The sequence below is a fragment of the Pithys albifrons genome, chromosome Z, assembly GCF_047495875.1.
Source record: "Pithys albifrons albifrons isolate INPA30051 chromosome Z, PitAlb_v1, whole genome shotgun sequence".
NCBI lineage: Eukaryota > Metazoa > Chordata > Aves > Passeriformes > Thamnophilidae > Pithys > Pithys albifrons.
In genome coordinates this window covers 48701359-48726468 of record NC_092497.1, presented here as the reverse complement: position 1 = coordinate 48726468, position 25110 = coordinate 48701359, and the positions used below count along the sequence as shown (strand labels likewise).

The window sequence follows — 25110 nt, the reverse complement described above, 5'->3', positions numbered from 1 at the left end:
ATCCATCTACAGCAACTCTCACTGTGCCACCCTACAAGCGGGAGGCACCCTAGTTGGGCTCACCTCGTGCCCATAGCACTGTGGGACAAGGCTAGGCCAGGCCAATCTGGCTACACTGCCCAAAGAATAATAATGCATAGAGCCCCAGAAGCTGGGATCCCCTGTGCCTCACTCCAACCCACAAATCCTGCCTTGTTGGACAGCAGCCTGGAGCATCGGTCCCTGGCCTCCTGTGGGGCTGGGAGGCAGCCAACGTGCTTCACAGGCCAAGTCCTAACAAGGCACCACACACAGACCCTGCCAAAGGCCCAGGCTCATCTCTGCTAATTGCTATCTTAGCTTCTGAACTGACACACGAGAAACAGAAGCAGCCTTATTTCTGGAGGTGAATGCTAAGTGCACTGCTGTGCATCCCTATTTGCCACTGACAGCCACTGCTGACGGCCGTGAGCAACCTTGAGCAAGTTTCTGAATTACTTCTCCTGAACATCATCCCAAGCAAGCAAACTTTACCCTGTGGCAAGCCCAGCGGACTCCAGAAGAGGTACACCTACAGAGCACATACACACACATGTGGGCACGGAGAGATAGTAGGATTAGGGAGAGTGCACACAGGTACTCCTGTGTGCCACACCTGCAATCTGTGCTCCATCTGGGCAAGAAAGCAGCACTTTCACAGTAGAAATATAAGGCCTTTTCTATAGTGAGATGTCAGCAGTCCTCCTCTGGAAGGACTACTGCATCTGCAATATGCAATCACAAGTCAGTGGGATTCTTACTTTCACAGCATACTCCAGGAATATTGTCTAATTTTCTGTCTGACTAAAAAAAGTTCACATATGGCACCAAAGCAGCATTCTGTCCCCTTTATGTTAGGCACCACTATGCACATGACTGCCAAGGTCTCCACTCTTTGAGGTAAATCACAACTAATGACTCCCCACTCCTAAAACTGCAAAGCCTTTCCCTTTGCTTCAGAGAGCTATTTCAGGTACCAGAGTTCAGAGGAGCTTGAGCTCTTTAAGGGAAACTCCTCCCTTATTCCCATCCACCACCACAGCATCATGTCTTGCTGCAGCTAGTGGCATATCCTGTCCAACCCATCCCCCAATATGACTGCATTAGAAACAAGGCTAGAAAGACAACAACAAAATTTAAGGACTACACTGAAGATGCGCAGGGAAAAAATACCCATCATCAAACAAACAAAGAAAGGACACACACTTTCAGGTAACACCAATTTCTACTTTGCATTGAAGGTGGCTTCTTTCAATAAAGAAAAGAAAAGAAAAGAAAGAAATGGAGAGAGAAAAAGCTACAATAGAAAGGGGGTGAGTGACTAGAAAACTGACACCGGGTAAATATAATGTAACAGCATTTGGCAGCCTTTCTGATGACTAGACGCTGAAAGAACTAATGACTTAAATCAGGCATAGATATGATAGTTCATAGGTAAATAATCATTCCATGTCAAGAAAGCTTGTCTACAGCATAACAAAAGGAAATTCTAGGAAGCAAAACACAAGTTAAAAGCATAGACAGACATTTTGTTTACAGGTACATTTTACAAAAGAATGGTGTGAGTGTCTCTTTCTAAGCAGTAGATATAGATAGATATATATATATTAGCTAGCTCGAGAAATTAGATATATTTGCTTGAACAGTCTCCTTACTCACAGAGGTTACTGTAGCTCCAGCAGTTACCCATTGGTCAAAGAAATAAAATGCACAGATCATCAATTTATCTATAGCGATACCAGCTAATTCAATTGCTGCTGTTCTAGTCAACTGGAATCAAAATAGTTTCAAATTTCCTGGCAGCTGCTGCCTTGCACTGCACACAATGATGTAAATGGATGCTTTCTGAGTATTATGAAACTGATGGGGGAACTGCAGTCTCATTCAGTCTATCACAGGAGCTAAGGAGTCCACCTTGGCAGCTTGCAGGGGGAAAAAAAAAATTCCTCCAGCAAGGCTGCCTGACGGCATGCCAGGGAGATGTCTGTGCTTAGGTGCCGTTCATTATAACTGCATCCATAAGGGAAGAATCGGGCACAATGGCGATGCTGAGAGTCATGTGGTGATTTCAGAGCGCAGGATGCTTTATGGCATTTCAGCATGAGTGAGCTGGAAATGTTCACTAAGCAGCCCAGTCATTTTGCATTTTATTTCTCTGCAGCTCCTTGTGCCGACCACAAGCAGCATGTGGGTGAGCTTGCATGCAGCGTCACTACAGTTGTGGTTTCTTCATATTTCTTGCCACTATTTGTAAAAGGGCAAGTGAAAAACAATGCATGCATTAAGATGAAACAAATCTCTAGGTGACAGAGGTTAATGGATAAACGCAGGATTTATGGTATTATATCATTGTTGCAGACTGCCAGAAAGGAGGGTTACAAATATCTCCTTGTCCTGCGCTTCCTCAAGTTACAACTTCTATGGTGACTAAAACTATTCCAATTGATAAAGCAACGTGCTCAGGCTGAGATGGAGCAGCCATTCCCTATGAGAGGGGAGGGATGCTGCACAGCCTCTCGCAGCCTTGTGCAGCAGCCCTTTTTCCAAATGATCTCATTCTCCATGCCGTGATAGGTCCTGCCTGGCCAGTGTAGCCAAAGCCAGGGGATTAACATAGCGTAAGCATGGTGCTTTTGTAACTGGACAGCAAACATCCACACAGGACTGAGTGCAGGGGTTTCTGCAGCTTGTAGCCACTCCAGGTTTTTGAGCAGTTGGCCTGCCCCAAAAAGTGGAAGTGGAGCCAAGTCTTCATCCCTTCTAAAGCTACAGTGGCACCACAAGTTGGTGGAAATGGAGAAGCTGAGTGAAAGTGAGAGGGAAGAAGAGGGAAGACATAGGGGAAAGTTGCCTAGAAATAAGCCCTGGTTAAATGCCTCTGTGCCTTAGCAAACACACAGAGAAGGGAAACAGGACCAGAGGTATAGCAGAGCCTGCACCGAAAAGTGACTATGTTTGCTGAGAACCCTCACCTCAAAAAGAGACAGCCAGTGTTGAGTCCCTGCTATTGTTACTGGGAGGTTTGACAGAGAGCCAAACATCAGCATGCTGCTTGAACTCACCATGCTTGAATAGCCAAGCAGTGGTGTGGCAGCTGGCAGCTCAGAGTTACCCAGAAATTAAACTGAGTGGTTCAGGGAAGAAAATAATCCCCCTGGAAGCATCCTGGAGCATTGTGTTGTTCAGGAAACCCCACATGCACAGCTTGCTACACACTGGAGAAGGTTATCAAAGAAGTACTGTTCACCACTGCTCTTGCATAGTTCCCTAAATTCTGAAGGTTTTGGGCTACCAGAGGCTGTGCAAGGTGAACCTTCAGTCTACCACAGGACAGTCATGACCATGCTAGGTAAATATATCATGATTGTCTCTGCTAGCCAAGTCCCCAAGCTGGAGTCTGATACTTTTATGATGCCCAAGCTGTCATGGCTTAAAAAACAGACTAAGAAAAGCTGCTAGGTTATGAATGTAAATGCTCTCCATTATGAAAATGCTGACCAAAACACATTGTAAAACATATGGGACACTGTGTCTGTTTGAGTGTTTGAGTGGGGTTTTTTGCAATTGCACAAGTTCTGACCCTATTCCTGATGGAAGGGTTTATGTAGGCAATGCTGTGACTTGGTTGTGTATTTTTTCCCCTACAGATGTTAACTAATTCCCAGTCGTAAGAAGGGTTTGGGACCACTTGCATAACCCCAGCTGCACTGAATTAAGAGTCCTCCAGAGAGCCCCATACCTTTTGCCCTGCTGCAGGAAGGATGGCACCTTGCCACAGAAGCTCTCAGGCCTACAATGAGCTCAAAAGAGGACAAAGTCCAAAACTAACATGCAGCACGTGCTGAGAGGATTTAGTGTGAGGGATTATCCACTACAAATTGCTGTATGGGCCACAGATGGTCAGTGAGATAGCTCAGCCCCAAGAGTCATTCCCTGGAAAGTAACATGGTGGAGTGAAACAGCCACTAGCATGAGCAGGAACAGGAAAGAATACAAAGGGAGTATCTGGGCTCCTTATCCTGATGTCAAAGTGCATGTGAGTCTTACTATATTTAATGCACTTTTCTTCTTTAAAGCCCTATACCCTGGAGTGACATGGCTATGAGAATCTCAAGTTTTGGTTTAAGACTTATGTTGGAAAAATTCATAAACCCAGAGTGTAACAGACAGATTAAAAAAAAATCTGAAACTATCTGTTTTTCTACTGCTGTGATTTAGAAATTAAACAGTTAACAGGTGATTTTTTTAAGTATAGATACACACAGTGACAGCAAGAATCCCTTTAAAAGCTCCCTAAGAGCCTTTAGATGAAAAACAAATTTCTGGAGCAGTGACAACTCACAGCTGCTTTGACACCTGTACCATCTAAAAAGATTTTACAGTCTCTTGAAATCCACTTGTAATTAATGTTATGTATTTTATATACCATATTTTTAAAGAATCTTCTCAAAACACTCCAAAATTTGCTTTGAGCAAGAAAAAATGGCTTAAAAAATCCCACACTACTACCACGCACAGATTTCAGAAACTGGATTTTTGCAGATCCAGAAACAATGCACATGTGCAGAAAAGGATGTCCTTTACTGCATTCAGAGTTTGGGAACAATTAACTGGGCTGAGAGCAAGCTTGCTAAGCAGTCCTCAAAGAACTCCAAGAGCTGGATATCAAGTTACACACCCAGCTAAAACAAAAATAGGACACAGAGGGACATGTGCATCTCCCGGGTTCCAAGTATTTGTTGCTAAAGGACATGCTATGCAGCTGGACATTGCAGAGTAACTTTTCAGCAAGCTCACACAGTAAATGAGATTCCTCAGGAAGCTGGACAGAGTTAAATAAAGAACTTGGGGGTCTGGAGCAGAAGGCACTTGTTAAAGCGGTGAACTATGAACAGGAAAAATATTTACACATTGTGTTACATTTTTTCAGGGTGATACCAGACCAGACCTGCATATGCCCAAAACTTTTAATTACATGACTTCTCCATGTTCTTATCAAGCCATCTCCAGCAGCAGGTTAACATGACTCATTTCCTTCGGAAAGCTTCAGAAATGAAGCAAGGCTACAGCACAACTGAGGGTTTGTGTTGATATGCTGCATGTCTCACCAGATGATGGGGCTGAAACTAAGGAGAGGAGGCCATGGTGACAAGCAAAAATGCAGCTGTTCCGCTGTACCTGCTCAGCTGTTCACGCCTCCCCTACTGAGCCCACTGACCTAGATGCATCATTTTCCATCTGCCTAATGGAAGGGAATAGCCTGACTGCCTCCATGAAAGCATTGCCGAGCTCTGCCAGCTTCAGCCAAATTCAGCCTGTGCCACATGTGCATCAGATGTAGCCAGACATTGATGGGCTGCCAGCCTCACTAGGTCCCCAAACATTTGTGTGCTCACATCAGCATGGCTTTCAGCTTTGGTGGACAGCCCACAGCCTGGAAGGCAATGACTGCCTTAACTCTGGCGTTTCCTAACTTCTGAGTGCTTAATTCTGCACATCTAAAAACCAATATACCAACAGCCCATGTTTTAATGATTATTTGTATTTGGCCTTCAAACAACTCTGTTGTTTACCAAGTCAAGGATGTAGTAATCTCCGCACAGCTGTAGGTTATGATAACTTGAACTATCCAGTTTCAAATGTGGGTCTCAAGACATAAAATTTCGTCCTGTGGAGAAAGAGACTTAGCATAATGCCTTGTGCCCCTTTAGTTTTTCTCTCCCTGGGACTGGAAACCCAGACATCCATCACACCACATCTGATAGCTCCAAAGCATGCCTCAGCCTCTCCCACCCCAGAAACTAATACTCAGAAATTCAAAGGGAGACAGCAAGAGAGCTCCATCTCACACAGCCAAGATGCAGAGTACAGTACAACCTGTCCTCCTGCACCAGCATTAGTTTTTCCATGTGCACAGTCCAGTGCGTTCTTCTGACACCACTGTAAGAGCTTGCTGTTCTCCAGAGCATCTAAAATTACCTGTTTTACTCCATGTTGAAGTAAAAGAGGAGCACTCAGCACAGCCAATAAACATGCTGCTGTCAGAGAGGTAATCACCTCTTACAGTGCACAAATTCAACTGGAAAGTTTTAATACAGTACCTCTGGAGACTTAAATTTAAAAAGTTAACCTTCTTTTTGCATCATTGCCAATCGTAAGTGCCAAACATCATGGATATCTATGAGAAAACTATTGATTACACACACTATGATTTAAAAAATCCTGCAGGTCTTCAATGTGCCATAAAATGTCCCATATAGTGGGACACTGGAATCAACAAAAAAAGGCCCATAGAGTCAAATACACACAACAGGATGATGGACTTTTAATTAAGAGGAGGGGACATCACAGGTCCGAGCTATCTCGGTTTCAGCCTTGTATGTGTTCTTGTTAAGTATTGCAAGACATCTGATGTACCTATCCTCCATTAAGCAGCATGAACATAAAAATCAGACAGTTCTCCAACCCTCAAAAAATGCAGTTGCGCACTTTTTCAAGAAAGCAGAGCTGCAGAGGAAGACACCAAACCAGGGAGCCCAGACTTTCAGGACTGCTTGGAGATGGAAAGAGCAAGAGATGAAAGTATGACAAAGGTTGTGCCTTGAAGTGGAAAGCAGTGGGGTTAAAGCACTGGGCAAGACTGCAGTCAAGCAATCTGGACTATCATGACAACACTGTGACATGAGTGCCTGTGGTCTAAGGGCAGTTTTTAGAGTGACCATCAGGAAGGTGCCATTTCTGTGTGATGCAAGGAGGATGCAGCAGAGCTGGACATGCATGTCTTGAAGTCACACAGAGAAAAGCAAGCAAGGCAGAAGACAAAGGACAACATAGTACATCAGTAGTGCTCATTTCACACAAAGATGCTGGGGTAATTTTCTTAAGGCTGGTTAAATCAGTATCACAGGACCATGAAAAGGCTTTGCTTATACAAGAAAGCAGCCATTGTGTTCTTCCTTTGCTCTTGAAACACATTATAGAAGTTCTACATCAAAACCAGTAATTTCCATGATTGAGGTTCAGGAATAGGTATGTTGCATGGGTCAAGGTATGTATTTGATTTTCTTTCACATGTCACCTCTGGCATTGTTTGACCCCTAGCAAAGGTGATTCAGCACACACTGAGAGAAAAAAGTAAGACTTTTTTTTAGAATTGTTCTTTTGACATTGTTTGGGGGCTTTTTGTTACTCCGTTTTTGCTGGCTTGAGCTTGCTAAGCAAACAGATGACCACAAGAACTAGCATGAGATAATCCGTGGCAGTGTGTGTCTGGGACCATCTCTTTTGGCAGAAGCAAGCTGTTAAATGAGCTCAGCTGCCTCATGACACCTCATTGAACACAAAACAGCAAGTGACAGGCTTTCTAAAAAGCTATTTGTTTCACCAGGAATTCAAAACCAAGCTTTTTCCAGCAGCTGTTGGGAAATACTGGATTTGCATAGCAACATGGGCACTATTTGTACAGGGTTTTTTTGTGAAGGATGAGATTAAACCCTCTGTTACATAGGAGGGATGAAAGCTTTCTCCTCCTCAAAGCATCAAAGACTGTTTATTAATCTTAAGAAGCTATTTTCTTCCTAAGAACAATCTTGGATTTATATTCTCATATATCAGGAATTATGGGGTATTTGGCCTTCATGTTTACTTAAGGAATTATTTTTTAGCATCTCCCACTGTTTTCCCCAAGAAAGCACTTTTTAGGACTAATTCATGTTGCCAGGATATCTTTTTCTTTTGGATATTTAAATATATTAACTGCAAAGTCAAAAAAATTAGGACTGTAGCATGTGCAAGTCTAAAGGTAAGTCTGCTCAATAGAGATCACTGTTTCTGTGGCTGTTTCCAGAGCAGGGTATGTTTCCATATACAACAAGCGCCCTTTATGTCAACAAGTCTGAGAAGACATCTTGTCCAACACAGCCAAATTCAGTTTCTAAAAAACATTTTCTTTTGCTGGAAGGCAAAAGGCTGGGGTTTTGCCAAAGAAGATGTCCAGGCTGTGCAGGGACATATGCCCATGCATGGTGCATTCTCCCTGCTCCCTCAGTGGAAGCAACAACCCCATGAGCAGGGTCTGAGGGGGATGTGTGACCCCAAGCCTTCCCACAATGCATTGAGGCAGAGGGAGAGGGGAGGAGGGGAGAGGGGAGTAAAGGAGGAGAGGGAGAGGGAGAGGGAAAGGGAGAGGGAGAGAGGGAGAGGGAGAGAGGGAGAGGGAGAGAGGGAGAGGGAGAGAGGGAGAGGGAGAGAGGGAGAGGGAGAGGGAGAGAGGGAGAGGGAGAGAGGGAGAGGGAGAGGGAGAGGGAGAGGGAGAGGGAGAGGGAGAGGGAGAGGGAGAGGGAGAGGGAGAGGGAGAGGGAGAGGGAGAGGGAGAGGGAGAGGGAGAGGGCATCTGTGATCACAAATATCCCAGAAAAAAGTAGACTGACAGCAAAGGAGAGAAATGATAAGAAAAAGTTTTTTATGTGACAGCTTTATTAGCATTTGAATATTATCGATGAAACACCTCTTCTAAAGGCATCTAGCTGTTTATTTTTTCTCCTCTCATCTACGCAAATGACCATAAACTAGAAGGTATAAATCAACCCGGAAGCTTTTTAACAAGTATGCCATCTCCCATCTAGGTAAACTGAAGTGTTCTTCTTTCTTTGTGAATTGGCTTGTCTGATGCAAGTGTTTTAGTACTCAGTTAAAAAATTAATACCCTTAACAGCATCCAGCAGGGCTTCAGTAATATGGCTATGGCTGAAAGGAAAAGGATAAACTAGGAGGCAGTAATAATTAAGCTGTTCAGCAGCTTACATGTTACATTCTGTTTCTGAAGACAGACATGGCATGGGTGAATTGCTTTGCGTTAGATAAATTAAAGTTCAGGATGATTGCCCATACTGACAAGTTTTTTCTTGATCAAGTTTAAACACCAGTACTTCTCCTGGCCCTGCCTCTGTCACTCATTTGCTTAAAATACTTTGTATTTTGACCCCTAAAAAGTATGTCTTCTTTCTTTTAAATGAAACTTTAGAAAGTAACAGGTTTGTCTGGATTTTCAGTGATGTCTTTTCCCTTCCTATCTAACACAGAGGAGAACAGAGAGCCTTTCAGGCATAGCTACTTCCTCCAGAAATATATGTCAAGACATATTTGACATATATCAAATAAAAAAAAAGTCAGTATTAGGTGCACAGAGCCCTGGGTTGTACTACTGTGCCCCCAGTCACCACCTCCTCATTCATCTCCAGCTAGTAAGCAGTGAAAACCTGCTTGCTTGAAGAAAAAAGTAGGAGGGGCAGTACCACTCTCATTTATCCATTGCAGTTAAGCATGTTAGAGGAGGAAGAGGATGATGCATCTGTCTGTGATAGCATGAAGCCACTCTTGGTAGGCACAGTGTCACTCAATTTCAGGGTACAATTCAAAAATGTTATATGCTAACCACTGTTAAATATTTGGAAACCCTCACTTGGAGTCACTTCCACTTTGCTAATTGTTAGCCCCTTATAGTAGTTTCTCACTAACAAAGGAACGGGAGGAGATTCAGAAACATCAATATATCTGACTTACTCTTTGCCACCCTTTATTTTAGGGCTCAGCTCAGAATACCCATCATATTTGATAATTGTTTTGGCTAGTGATAACAATGGATTCACTTGGATTTATTAGACACAGCATACTTTATTTAATACCAATCTCCGGACATGTACCAATGCCTGCTGACAGTGCTCTCACACTGTGTCTCTCCAAGCAAGAAATGAGGTCATCACAATTCATGTATTAATCCACTACACATTTCATGCCAATTTGGAAAAGCTTTTAAAATTTCTAAATGAGGACCTTTTGGTTTTTTCGGGGGTTTTTCCCTTTGCAGTTTGGCATTTTTTCCCTTTGCAATTAGGATTTCCCAAGTGGATGACCAAACTTTATAAAATCCAGGAAGAAACTGTTTACTCACTTTCTAGACTTCAGTTCTGTTCGGGTTTTTTTATTTATTTTTTTCCCCCTTCTCTTTCTGAAGTGAAGGTGCCTACAGTTTGTTTCTGAACAAAGTGCTGCCCTTCTCTGGCAAGAAGGGAGTCTTCTTTAATTAAAAGCGACATTCCAGAAAGTTTGCAATTAGAAAGGATCAAGGTACAAAGAGAATAGCCTGAGGAAATGCTTTTGCAGAGGGCAGGGATTGTTGGTAATTATGATGAGGCAAGAGAAATAGTTACAATAACTACATTTATTCTCTTCTAAGCTTGGGCTCTGAAAAGATAGAAAATGCCTTGCATTTACATGAAAAGAACAGGAACAAGACCAATCCTTAGGTGTAACACTAGATATTGCACCTGGATTTCTTGAATTACTAACTACAAAGGACAGAGCAGTTCAGACACCACCTCGAGTATCTAAATTAAAATCTAACCTACCTCTACCTGTAGGAAAAGCAGTATGCAGACCACGAAGGGCATTCCTGCAAGGACCTCCAGGCAGAAACAGCCATGTTTCAGCATGTGCAATTGTAGAACTCATGGCTAAAACAACCCCACTGCAAAGAAATGCATGGATTCCCTCCACCAGTGTGTCTCCAGCACACAAGTCTCTGCTGTCACATCAAGATAGCCCAGGTGAGCCAAAAAGAAAGGTGGGGGTATAAGACAGGAAACCACTGTCATTTTCTGAGGCCAAACCAGCAGGATCCTTTGGTCTGGTATTCGCACAGTGGTCTGGCAAGGGGCAGTTTAACACAGGGAGCAAGTTCTCGTGGGGCCATAAAGAGAGAAGCTTCTGCAAAACTCTTCTGAGTGGCTTAAGAATTTTGGAGGTTTTTTGCATACAATAGTAATAAATAGCACTTACCCATTTCTGAAGGCTTCTCTTCTTCCAAGCCAAATAAAAAATCATATTTGGCCTTATCAACATTCTGGGCATGAGCTGACACATCATTATCCCACACAAGTGCTTCAGTCTGTAGAGTCAAAATAAACAAAACTTATCTACCTTTTAGTGAAAAAACAGCAGCAGGAACATGAAATCCCTTCAGGTGAGCTGTCAAGAAGAATTTTCAAAGTGTTTATTTAATTGTCTCATCACGAAGATCATCCAGAGCAGACATGCGCCAACTCAAGAGTGGTTTTGAAGAGCTCTCCTCTCTGTCTTTGAACTCAAGCATTTCAGTATTAAACAGTGATGTCAGAGCAACTAACCACTCACATCTTTAGCCATCTTACCTATTGCAAGGCCAGCAGCACTGGCCAAATATCTCAGTAATGACAGTTAGGGTTAAAAATGTCAAGGGAATAGTATCAGAAATAGCAAATTTGAGTATGTATGTCAAAAAACTGGGACCCATGGGAAAACCAAAAATGGGGCAGGCTGTTTCTTTGGAAAGAGACTAGGGCAGAGAAAGAGAGGAACAAGGGCTACAACAAGGATGATCAAAAATGGAAAAAAAGATAAGGTATGCAAGTATGTGGCCAGTACTATCTGGGGTCCCCATTGGGCAGGCCATGCCTGACCACCTCTGTCTAGATCAGGACAATAGCCCAACCTGGGTTTCTAACCATATCACACAAGTCAAACCTGCTTATCTGGCCAGGAGGCAGGGAGGAGGTACAGGGTAGTGAAGCCAGCTAGCAGGGGAAACACCAGTGGGGGAAGGGGAACAAATGGACAGATGAATTAACACATGCCACCCAGGCATAGTGCCACCAGCATCTTCCCACTGCACCCTTCCTGTAAGAAGCAATTTGACAGAGTAAAGGTCCAGTTTCTTAGAGGAGATAAAGGTTGCAGGACTAAGATCAAAATACTTTTTGAACGGCTGGGGACAAATCAAATCCCCAAGACAAAGCACACACCAGCAATAAACTGTAGTGCAAAAACTCTACAATCAGCTTTAAGTGTCTTCCCAGATGGGCAAGATGGAGCCCATAATTCTTTTCTTTGAAGTGACAGATGAAATAAATCACTAACTCCATAAATTCTTCAGTAAACTTTATATTCACACTCTGAGGCAGTCAATTGTTACAGCACAGCAAGTCATTGCATGATTCATATTGATGAAGGCCTTAGCTTAGCTTACGAAAATATTCTTTAAAAAAAAGGCAAGTGGAACATTCTGCCACCCAGAACAACAATACTTTTCATGCATTCCTGTCAAATACCTTAGGGTAATTGTCAGCTACAAACAGAAATTCAAAATACAGGGACAGATAATTCACAGGAACACATAGTCAAGGCTCTTTAATCAGAGATGGATGGAATCCATATATTACTCCAAGGCCAGCTCCCCAGCAATCACATTATCTGCCAGAAGCATATTGACAAGTAGCTATCTTGCCCCATGCCCTAGAACAGTTTTGCTCCAAGTTCTTCTGGCCTTTTCTGGCCCATTTCTTCTCCTACCTTTCTGCACTGCACCAGTTCTGCATGATTTAGTACAGCACTCTTCTGTCCCAAGAAGGCAGTAGATCTTACACAGGGGTCTCAGACAGATTTACTTACCATTCACTGGTCCAGTTACTCATCAGTAGAGCTCTGAGTGGTTCATGGACATGCTAACACTAGGCTGAAACAAATGAAGGGCTTTCTAGCACAAAGATGACTACCACAGGCATGACAAAAGAAGCTTGGAAGAAGCCTCCATGTCTCTCCTGCTTTTACAGGGTTTCACTGGAAGGACTGCAGGAAGGGCTAGAATAGGAATAGCTGGACCCAGAGCTCACACAGGGGAAGGCTGTCTGCAACAGCTTGGACAGGACTAGCTTACAGAACTAGACAAAAATTCAACCTACCCCGATGGATGTGAAGGGTTGGAATGGCTAACAGCTAGCTGATGCCAAATCCCAGTCATGGATGAATGAAATGGAAAACAAAATGAACAGAGCAATACGGTTCCTGAGCAGTCAGGAATTTCTGATCTATACATCTCTGGGACACAGTGTTTCCAACCCTCAGCCTTGCTCTTTGAGACTTCAATTCATCTGCTGCATTGAGCATCCCTGCCAGCAAACACATGTTCCAAGGGTTGATATTTGCTGATACCTCATTGTAAAGCAATGGAGAAGAGTCTGGCTCGCAGCACCCTCTGCATCACCCAATAACAGGCAGAAATAAATTGTTAAATTAATGAGGTTTCTATGTACAGGGAAGCATTTATCAGAGTTAGATGGCTAAATAGAGACTGCAAGGCCTTTGTCTTGGCATCTGAAGGGGATAACTTGATTTTCAGAAGTGCTCAGCACCACTGATGAGAATTACAGATACTGGCCTGTGCATCGGAGCAGCTGAATTTAACATCTATTTAGGCTGTCAGAGTACTAAAAGGATGTGCAAAGAAACTCCAGATCCAGGCTTAGGGATAAGTTTATCATATTTCATCCAAACAAGAAATATTAAAAAAAGAATGCAAGAGAGGGACAAAATGGAGATGCTATGAATTCAGAGCTGGGTTTTAAGACCATTGCTTTACCAATGTTCAAATGAAAAGAGAACATGTGCTCTTCTTTTCTTCTTTAAACTTACCACTCACCCAAGACTTGCACAGGTCAACATGCCCTGAAACTGGTATCCCAGAAAATGCCTGGACAAACATTCATGGTGCTTTCCAAGCTGCATTAGCAAAGATTAAATACAAGCAAGATTGAAAGGGATATAAAACTCCTGCTTAAGCCTTCTCTCTCAGCTCAAGGGTAAAGGAATCTGCATCCAGGTCAGCTCATTTCATAATTGCTTCCCTCAGAGGGCTTTAACCACCACGTTTGATGCATCTGGTCTTTGTCACTGCTGGAGAGAGTGACACTGAGAGGGCCAATCCCCTTAAATCAGCCCAGCTGTACATATATTTCTCACAAGCCACATATCCACTATTTTTCAGTCTGATTATGCTCTGGGCAGAGAGGCAGAAAGCTCCTGCCCATTTGTGCATCACTCTTGCAGCACTTCCTACCTGTTTGAACGTGTTTGATCAAGTCTACTTCTCACGGTCACAGTTCTTGATTGGGAATTGGGGCAGCTGCATTTGCCTCTCAGTGAATTTTAGATAACATTTATGAGGCTGCATTAGTTTGGACTTGGCAGCATACACCTTTCAGCCAGCACACCGGACCAGTTTCTGTTGACCTTGCACAAGGCATTGGCATGGATCATTCATTACAAGTGTCCCACCTTCCCGGCTTTTTGTTCCTTGTTTAGGGAACAGAGTTTATTTAGGGTATGGCACTCATGATTGTTTCAGGATAGCACAAGAAGTGAAGTTGCTGAATTCATATCTCAGCACTGAACTAAACAGCAGCAGGATGCTAAGACCCTAGGGTTCCTGCTCCTCCAGCAGGAACTGCTAAGGACAGATATCTCAGCTCAGCGTGAAGCACACATGCTGCCTCTGCTCTGCTCTGCTCTCTGGATGTGCAAGCTGGAGCAGTGGGGCAGTATCTGCAAGGAGAAACTGTTCCCATAATTCACCCGAGAGGTGTCTTTAGGCAGGCCTCTGATGGGAGCTGGGTGCTGCCTTTCCTGAAGCACAGTTTCTCTCTCTGGATGAACCTGATTTCAACTCTAGTCCTGAGCACTTCTCAAAGTGCCCTCCAAAAATCCCAGTGGTTTTTAGATAGGCATGGTGAGTCATAAAAGCCTGAAAAAATACTTCTTCTTTCTCCAAGAAAGCAAAGCACCAAAGCATCCTCTTTCAAATTTCACTGAGGTTCTGGTTGGGGCCTTTTTTGGGACAGACTGTTTTCTTCTTGGGGCCTTTTTTTAATTTTTTTCAAACCTACATGTCAGACAGCATTAATCAAATAACATAAAAGTCTTGTTCTCTCACCACGATTTGCAGTTTGAGCTTGACAGGAGACCCAGGCTCCATCTCAATGGAAGGGGATGAGATGACATTGTCCATGGCTGCTGTGACAAGGAATGGGTCAGTCTGAGCACAAACAGCCAGTGTGAACCCATGCCTCCCAATGCATTCACACTTCAGGTCCTCTGTTTTCTTTGAAAAAGTCTAACAAGGGCGAATGTTCAAAGGAGCAGATAATTAAATGGCAAATGTCAGTTTGAAGTTTCTCAGACTCCCTTGGAGGACAGATGCTCCTAAGACACATTGACTCCTTGCAGAAGACCTGCAAAAATACTGCTTGAGAAAAAGCAGAATGGAATGCATGCTTAAGCACAAGTCTTCAGGGAGAAAGAGTCAGCCAAAATTCTGGACAGCAGGAGACCACTCATGCTAAAGAAAAACATCATCAGAAAGGGGTCTAAAAACCTTTCACAAAGGGCTGTTAGCTGGGACAGAGGTCAAAACATCCTCAGCTGGACCTCTTCAAGCTTGCTTAATAAAACCTAGCCACTCTGTCCCCAGAAAGAAATGTTACTCTAATTTTTCTAGGCTTACTAGAAAACCTGGAGGGACTGGCCAGTTGGATTGCAGGTCTCCATAGCTGAGCCCTACCATGAGGAAGCCTCAGGGTGGCCCCGGTTTCACACACTTTTGCACGTGCATAGCTCCTTTTTCCAGAGCTAACTGCCTTCGCCCTTGGCCATACCATTACTTGGATGTCAGCTCACTGCCAGAAGATGACAGCCCCTCACACTGGCAGCACAGTGCTTTCTGGGGGTTTCATTGAGGCTAGTGGGGAAGTGCTGTGGTGGCCACAGCAGAGCTGTCAGCACTACTCAAGGAAGCAGAAAAAAAGCCTTGCAGGATGCCTGTAAAGCTCAGTCTGCTATGGAGAACTTCACAGCCACACCTGGACAATTTCTAATCCCAAGCTCTGCTTATTCAATTCACATTGCTTCACCAAAATCTCTAGCAGCAAAAACACCCAAATGCCTCTCAGCAGCCTATCATATACCTTGATACAGTGAGTTTATACTCTCAAGAGGAGTGTAAGCGTGTACCTTCACCTTGTCTTCTACATCCTCAAGCTTCCCCAGAGACTGACAGACATACAATAAATGGTAATGGAGCTAACTGGAAAAAAAAAAAAAGGAATAGTGGATAGAAGGATGATGGATAGAAGTTTTTCATAGATTTAAAACCACCTCCAGCAAGTTCCCAGCAGAGCAAAAGTACCTTAGAAGTCAAGCTGCAGTGCCACGGTCAAATGTTTATGGAATTGTATATCAAGAGCTCTGCCTCTGTTGTCACAGATGGACAACTCCGCAGCAGTGTCCAGCCATTTTTTAAGCACCATTATCATTCCTGTGTATCATTCCTTAGCAAGCCTTACTGCTTTTGACAGGTCACAGTAATTCTTCTGAAAAGGTTATTTCTGTTGAGCTTGTCTTAAATCACTTTCCTAAGTAACAGGATGAAATACAGAAAGCTGGTGTTAAAATAAATTTGCTCACTGGTGAAACCTAGTGCACTGACAGCACAGAGAAACTGCGGATGCTCACAAAAAAATCGCCAGCTAAGGTTTGTAGTTTTTAGTTCCATGTGACCTCACACACCACATTTGTGTTTCCCTCACCCCTTCCAACATTACTATACATGCTTGCAATTCTTGAACTGAAGCATTAGTGAAATAGATTAAGACTCAAAAGAACAGGATTTTTGCATGGCTAAATCTCAGCTGGAGCTGTGAAGACTTAATGCTGGCCAAAGTTTTGGAAGAGAAATCCCAGCCAGGGTTTTAAACTAATACCTAACTATCAAGAGTTGCAGGGAGATGTGTAGAGCAACAGAAGGTAAGGGAGGTAAAAAAGGGCTTGTGTGAGAGCACTGCCTATAGCCATTGTGCAGCAGAGAAGTTTGTATTTTAGAGAGGAATAACAAAGTCATCCAAGACTGTTCAGCTACAGGAAGGAAGGAAACTAAGAGGCACGTGGGCACAGGTGCTTGCAATCATCAGGGGTCTCAAAAAGGCAAAGAGCAACCAGTGATTCACCACCTTTTTTAATGCAACAGTCAGAGTACAACAAAAGAAGGTATGAGAAGTCAGTATTACACCAAACAGGAGATGGTTCCTCATACAGTTTGTAGTCAAAACCACTGACCTCCTTGCAAAGCAATGCCACAGAAACTGAAATACTAAGGGGCCAGATGAGTAGGGTGAACAAGCTCAAGTGATAAAAATCTACAACAATATGTAGAAAACACAGCATTCTCATGAATCTCTAAAGTGAACTCTTCCGAGGCATCTGCAACCACGTACATTCTCTTGTGCTAAAGTGACCTTGAGTCCAAACCACTGCAGTGAGCCTCTTTCAGCAACTCATCAGGCATTGGCAGAGCCCTGGACCAGGCAGTCCTCAGGTTCAGTACCATCCAGCCAACTCCACTCTTGAGTCCTCACTGCAACTCAACCCACAGCTTCACCCCAGGAATTCACCAAAAGGCACCAGGGCACCACAGGCTTCCTATGCCACTCCCAGCACCATGAGATGTGTTTACCAGGAGCAGCCTCACAGTGAGCAGTCTGGCTGGAGAGAACAAAACTGAAAGGGTTCAGATACTATCAGAGCTGCTCTCCCTGCTCAAAGCCAGATTTCACAAAAGTTCAGTATCTAACGAGAGGCTCAATTCAAGAATAAAGCAAAAGAGTTGCTGCTTAGAAAAAAGCATGGGAACAGTGACCAAAAAAACCCCAAAACAAAACACCAATGCCTTAGCAGCAGGATCAAGCAGTTGCAGGTAAAATTTGTTTCCAGTCTAGTTGCCTTGTTGTACACCTGCACTTGAGTATTTCTCCCATCAAGAAATGTTTGCTTTGTTGTTTGGTTGAAGTTGTTAGGAAGCAGTCTGCTGTTATACAGAATTAAATACTTTTTAATATGCAAAGGCTCATGCTGTCTGTGCTGTAACTGCATGAATGTGAACAGCATATTAATTCAAAGTCTGTATGATTACACTTTAAGAGTAAAGGTCACTCAGCATTTTGTATTTGCCAAGTCAGTGATTTTTGATTCATGATGTATGGACTTCTGGATGTCTATGCATTATTTCTAAGGTATGTGCAAGAATCAAAACAAGCCCATTGAGAGGCAGGCTTCAGCTCACTGCATGAACCACTATGTTCTTAGATATAAAACAAAAATAAAAAACAGCTCGAAATTTTAATAGAGCCACAGTGCAAGTACTTTTCCTGAGTTATACCAAAGGGCATGGAGCAGGAGTGTGATGTAACAAAAACTGCGTAAAGACAGCACCTTTGATTCAGAGAATTAAGTGATGCATATAGTAGACATCTTGCATTTACAGTTTTTGTTCAATCTGTTCAAAGTATATTTAACAAACTGACAGACTGTTTCTCTTCAGCAGGTAGTGCGCTTCCATAGTCTTTAGGGATCTCAGATGGCACAATAACATTTAGACAGGCTACAGGTCTGCTCCACATGGATTTCTACTCCATAGAAGCTAAAACTTGGATACACATAAATGCCCCATGAGCCTACCAGAAGTTACCTCTCTATCTTTAAGCAACTAAATTCTTTCAAAATGCAAGCTAACATCTGCTGTCCCCTGAAAATTGGCAGAGAGGTGGTAGATTCACCATCCCTGAAGGTTTTTAAACTGAGACTGGACATGATCTAGTAAACTGACTGGAGCTGGACCAAGGGTTGGACTTGATGATCTCGGAGGTCTTATCCAACACAATCAATTCTATGATTCTATGATTTGCAAAGGTGTAAAAACCTGCACTTCTTCTGCAGCAAGTGTGAGCTGTAGAGCTGCAACCCAGCAACAAAGCGTGCAAACGGGTATGTATCTCCCTCTAACTTGAGACATACCTCATTGATCCTGCATGATTATTTCATATGATGTATTTAAATTAATTTTACAGCTTTCACCTAAATTATTCTTTCTCGGCCTTAACTAGTTTCAACAGTTTTTCAGAGCAGAAATTTGACTAAAGTTTGATCTGAGAGATCTTCTCTCTGGCACAATTGAGGCAGAAGCTAGAAGTCACATCAACGAATTTCTCCTGAAGTGCAAGCACTGGAGGCCTGAAAGGACAAAGTTGCAAGACTGTTTGCTTGCTATGAAAGTGCATGTTAAGGACCACAGCATCAGAGGGCTGCTATGGCCCTGTGAAAAGCCAGGAGCCAACAGGCAGCTTCAGCAGGCAGGAAGGGAAGTGGTCCTTGCCCTGTACTCTGCACTGGTGAGGCCAAACCTTGAGTATTGTGTTCAGTTCTGGGCCCCTCAGTTCAGGAAAGATATTGAGGGGCTGGAGCAGGTCTAGAGAAGAGCAACAAGGCTGGTGAAGGGACTGGAGCATTAAGTCCTATGGGGAGAGGCTGAGAGAGCTGCGGGTGTTTAGTCTGGGGAAGAGGAGGCTCAGGGGTGACCTCATCCCTCTCTCCAACTAGGTGGTAGCCAAATGGGGATTGGTCTCTTCTCCCAGGCATCCAGCAGTAGAACAAGAAGGCACAGGTTTAAGCTTTGCCAGGGGTGGTTTAGGTTGGATATTAGAAAGAAGTTCTTTACACAGAGTAATCAGACATTGGAATGACCTGCCCAGAGAGGTGGTGGATTCATCAACCCTGGAGGTTTTCAAGATGAGACTGGATGTGGCACTCAGTGCCATGATCTAGTAATCACAATGGTGTTGGATCAAGGGTTGGACTCGATGATCTCAGAGGTCTCTTCCAACCCAGCTGATTCTATGATTCTATGAAGGCAGAAGACATCAAAGATGATACACACCCCACAAGCAGTGCAACATAGGCCAGATGGCACTCAGTGTCCCACTAGTGAAGAAGTTAATACTTCTTCTTTCTTCCTCATTAAGTCATAGCAAGTCCACAGACAAGACAACTGATGACAACTAGAACTCACTGGTACTACAATTTGTTTTATTTTGAGAAAAGGACTTTCCTGGTAAGCATTCTTCTGTTAGCGCTGACATGCAGCCATATCCCAGGCTTAAGTGCATTTGCCATCACACTTGGCATTTGTTCAGTCTGAGAGATGCAGTTATGACTCAAATGACACTTCCTATTTGGAAACTGTTGTAAAAAAATAGTGAGTACATTTTGGAGATAAGCCACCTCTTCCACTGTGCCATTTCATGCCAAGCAGAGAAAGCAAGCTTTTCTTCTGCAAAAAGGGAGGCTTGCACTATGTAATCTGTGCCATTTAGGTGATTTTCTTACTGCTCTCAAACTACTGCATCATAGCCTCAAGACAATGTCCTCTTTTAGTCACAGAATCAGAATAGGCTGAGTTGGAAGGGACTCACCATGATCATCAAGTCCAACTCCTGGCCCTGTGCAAGACAATCCTTTCACCAGGCAGCAAAAATTTGCAGTGGTTGTTACATGACATCCTCAGCAAGTGTGACAGTGATCAGTATGCTTCCATCCTGGCAGGCCATCCTAAAAAGCCAGTTCCAGCCTGGTTTCCATTGGCTTAGCCCAGTAGTCATGGCACTGAGAATCTTTTCAGTTAGCAAAGGGAGTCACAGCAAATGCCATGCCCTTCTCCAGAGCTAGTGCTGGTTGAGTCATTTGGTGGAGGGAAAACGCAGTGCTAATGCTCTGATGGACAGCTTGATCCCTGATGGATGGCCTGATCCAGTGCCCAAACAGGTTTTTTAGCTTACAGCATTCAGGAAGTACAGTCAAATCAGGAGCAATTCAAGCTTCAAGGGCTAGATAATACTCAAGCTCCTCTGACTCCTGATTCAACCCTGTAGCAACCAAGCTGGCACCCAGAGGGCTACCTCTAACTCCACCCCACTCAAGCACCATCCACAACCTGCCTTGCTCATCTCTGTAAATGCAGAGAATAAATGTTTGGATGCACTAGTGTCCCAGGAGTCTGTGGTCTCTGACAGGAGCTGGCACAACAGCAAGAAACATCTTAGAGCAGGGAGGAGCTGCACTCAGAAAAATCATCTGGAAACATACTGCAGAAGGAGTGCCATCCCTGAAAGGCACAGGAGACTTACATCCAGAATGAAAGTGTCAGGCACACATTTGGAGCTGGTCTCAAACATCTTTTTCATCTGAAAGAAGCAAACAATTTCTACCTACCCCCCAACCTCATGTCATTGCGAACAGGAAAAAAGGGCTGAAGCAGTCTCTGTTCCCATGGGCCTTGGAGGGCAGGAATATATTCAGAAAGATACTCAGAACTTTAAGACAGAATTGCACAAGACCTAAGTTTGTTCATCTGCAGACCCATTTCTCTTTACTGAAACTATCCAGAGAAGCTCCCTATTAGACATAGCCCCTATCAGCCAAACTTCAAAAGGGAATGACCCACATATAGTTTTACAACCCATCGGGATGCAAGGAACCCCCCAAGTCACAGAGCAGGTCTGGGTGGGACATCCAGATCATGAAATCCCTGCTTCCCCATAGGCCAGCTTTCCATCAGGAACGATTTGCAGGCAAATGTCCCTTCAAGGACAATGGGTGCCACATATCCCTGCTGAGTCCAGGAATATCATTCCCACCTTTTCTGTCTGAGCCCACAATACTTGCACCAAACAACTCTATCAGCTGCTGTACCCTGGAGATACTGAGTACCTGGAATGCAGAGCTGATACAGAGCAGGATACACTGCCTGGTGGCTGACTACCCCAATCTTCAAGTATTGGCAGTAGTCCACAGGTTTGTGCAGCCTCAGCTGGAGCACCGCAGCCTGACAGATGGTTCTCCAGTACCCTGCAGACCCACCTAATCTTACTCTGCAGATGCTACCCCTCCCTCCCTTCCTGGGGCTCCTCTCACTAAGCCACTACATTGTCCTACCTCTAAATCATCTTTACATAAGCATCCAGCAGTACCCCAGCCTCTTGATTTCTCTGAAGACCCTTGCAAGCAAACAGAGCCTCTCCAAAAAGAAACATATGCAACACCTCAGAAAAATCACCCCAGCCCCCAAGGTCCGCCAGCCTGTCTCTCCATGGAGCAGGGATTGTTTCAAGCAATCAGCTCTTCTGCATGCACAAGGATAGTTTACTAGACATGATCAAAGCACCCTTCCTTTGTACTGATGGCCTTGTGTGGCCCTGGTGCTCCCTCAAATACAGGAGCTCCCAGCATGTGGCTCAGAACACAATCATGGAGATAACTGCCTGCAGAGATTCTCCATAGCAGTAGTCCCTGGTAGTCCCACAGACAGCCCACCTCTTCAGCCCACAAGAATCAAACCCCAAACCATCTCTTACAGTAAAGCTGCAAAACTAATTGCCAAACCTTCCTGGTGCAATGGGCAAGAACATTTTGGGGCAGAGGCAGGGAAGGGAAACACTCTGAACAACATCCAGGTCTTTAAGGTATGCAACTTGACAACAGCAAAGAAAGTCTGGCCGGAAAAAAGAAAAGCCACTAGCGTGTTCATTGGGATCCTCACTGCTCTCTTCCTTCTCAGTTTGATGGCACAGAAATGGAAATAGTAAATCAAATAATCTGCTTGAGCACCAATAGCACTAGAGGAACATTTTCACACAGGTCTGTTGTGTAATAATTTTCAGTATGGATCAAGAAGTTCTAATTTTTTTGTTGATTCAAGTTTTGAAGACAGCAACATGTAAGTTTATTGGAATTGTTTTTAGCACCACCACTACCGTAAAGGATGTTCTTACACTTCACAATGAACTAAGGCTGTAACTGAATGGAAGCATTTGCACAGGGTCTCCTACATAGTTAACCTCACCATGCCCCAAAACCAGCTCTCAGTGTGTAAATCAACAGAGCTAGGATAGAGTCACAGAGTGCATTAAAATGGTAACATCCATGGAAACATCAGCTAAGGATATGACTGATGAAAAAGCGTTTGCACCTGAAAGAGGGTTCTTTCTACTAGCTAAACCAGAAAGGCTTGGGTGACTCTCAGCAGTCTATTATAATTGCTTCAAACGTTGGGTGTGCAACCACCAGTTTCATTACAAATACAGCATTTGACTTTCTCCCTGTTTTAATGCCCCTATGCACAGGTAGAATTAAAGTGTGACTGAGGCTGCAAAAGCAGTAGTACTTGCAGTTACCTATTACACACGCAAATCGCTTCAATAACATATAAACCTGGCTCCGCCTGACAACTGGACCCTGTGGGAGCCAGGTAATTGCTGTTTATGGCACGGACATACTCATCTATTTGGGGAGTTTACAACTTCAGTGGGTTTGTGTTAAGTTCAAGCTCATTACAATTCAATGTTTATGCTCCCATTGAGTAGCTCCAGTTCCCAGTAGCGAGGATGAAGATAACACCTCAATTGCACAGGAGAATCCTCGTGTGTGCTTAATATTCTAAAATTTTACACTTTTGGTAAATTCATCTCAACCTCACTCTTGCCCTTAAGCGCCATGCTGCTGCTGCTCAGCCAAAGACTGGCTTTTTTCACAACATCTCCTGTAATTCAAGAATTTGGTGAGATTAAGAGAGCTTGTCAGTGCAACAACGGTGCTGATGTGTTACACAGACAAGTTACTTGGAGACACAAGCAAAAACAACCGCACGGGATGAGGCTGGAGGTCCCAGAGCAGCAGCTGTCTGTCGGGATTGAGCAGCAATGAGCACAGACGCAGGGTCTGAGCTTTCTCCCCTAGGGAACTGTGAAAAGGATAAGGAAAGAAAATAAAAAAGGAGAAAAAATGAAAGGAAAAGAAAATAAACGTAAAGGGAAAAAGGAAAACAATATAAGGAAAGAGAAAATGAGAAGGGAAAGGGAGAAGAAAAGGGTAACAAAAAGGGAAGGGAAAAAGGAAAAAAGCACATGAAAAAGATAAAAGGGGAGGGAGGATGGGGGGAGGGAAAAAGAAAAAAGGTAAAAGTAAATGGAAAGAAGTGCCCCCAGCTAAGCCAACCCCCGCACGCTCACGGGCACACGCCGCCCCTTACCGCACCGCCGGCTCCCTCCATCTCCCATCGCCGGCCGCGCAGGATCGCAGCCGCGCTGTCGCCGGGCCGAGTCGAGCCGTGCCGAGCCGTGCCGTGCCGTGCCGTGCCAGGCCAGGCCGGGCCGGGCCGGGCCGGGCCGGGGCGCCCTGCCGGCCCGCAGCGCCGGCGGCAGAGCCGGGCAGGGGCGCTGAGCGGCGGGGCCGGGCCCGGCGGGGCGGGGCGGGGCCGGCAGGGGAGGGAAGGGGAGTCGGGGCGGGCGCGGGGGTGGGAGCGACGAAGGCGAGGGGAGTGCTGCACGTGCTCCTCGGAAAGATTAAAAAATAGAAAAAAATGGAATTATTTTAGGATTAGCGAAGCAATACAGTGAAAAGTACAACGCAGAACGCGTGCCCGCAACCACGGCGCTGGGCAGGAACAAGTCCAAAGCCTGTGGGGGCCGGGACATGCCGTACTCTGTTCCTAAATCCCCTCATCCCCGCCCGCAGTTGCTGGGGGAGAAAAAAAAAGGCAGGAAAAAAAAGCAGAAGCCTTTTCCAGTCCTGGGATTTTCCGTCGCAACCCGACTTCAAAAGCAGAACAGCGCAGATGTCTTCGGAGTAACCTCATGTTGTAGTTTGGGTTTATTATGTAAATTCTCTCCCCTGCCACTTAACTGCCCAGGCCAGCGGTTAACAAAAGAAGCAGTTAACTGTTGATGGCTCGGGTGGGGGCAGGTTTGTCTCTTTTGGTTTTTTTTTTTGATATTCTTCTCAGTCTTGGCTCAGCGGAACGCGGGAGTGGGGGCTCCAAGGAGGCAGGCTGCCCTGCTGGTTACTGCTGGGTTTTTTCCTGGCTGTCTCGCTGCTGCCTACTCCGGGAGGACTACTTTTCGTGCCGCGCTGCTGCTGCTGCCTGCCTTGGATTTGCTTCTGGTTGCTCGTACCTTTCTGCTTCTTGGACGGGGAACACAGGGGGAAGAGACTGAGTCCATCTGAAAGCCCACTGCTCGTCTGTCTCACTGGAGAGGGACTGAAACTCACTCTGCAGCCAGCCGGGCTGTGACATGGACACTTAAGTATAACCTTTTCTCCCGGAGGAAAACCTGCTGGGTTTTGTTGTTGTTTTGGTTTTTTTCTTTCTCTTGTGGTGTTGGGGAAGTGGGTTGCACTAGTCTGTTTACATATATATATCAGTTATCCTTCTTGTATTAAAATTCCTTTTCTTAAATTTGATAAAGAGTGGTGTGATTATCGTGGAGGAGGCCCCTCCCCTGCTTGTGGGTAAAACATTTTGGTTTTTTCCCCTCAAACCGAGACACCCCATCTAGACACTCAAAA

At 44.4% G+C, this 25110-nt stretch overlaps 1 protein-coding gene across 3 annotated transcripts in view; it reads right to left on the bottom strand.

Annotated features, from left to right (window-relative positions):
• The window catches only part of PSD3 (pleckstrin and Sec7 domain containing 3), a 116865-nt gene extending 92872 nt beyond the window's left edge, over nucleotides 1-23993 (bottom strand). For 2 of the 3 annotated variants that reach the window (XM_071580864.1, XM_071580865.1), the window contains exons 1-2: nucleotides 23795-23993; nucleotides 10855-10963 (exon numbers count right to left, since the gene is read on the bottom strand). In XM_071580864.1, coding sequence (XP_071436965.1) covers nucleotides 10855-10963; nucleotides 23795-23815 — 130 coding nt within the window. In that variant the 5' untranslated portion in view covers nucleotides 23816-23993. The remainder of the gene's footprint in view (nucleotides 1-10854; nucleotides 10964-23794) is intronic. The other variant, XM_071580866.1, reaches the window with a different exon arrangement.
• Nucleotides 23994-25110: the final 1117 nt, after the last annotated feature.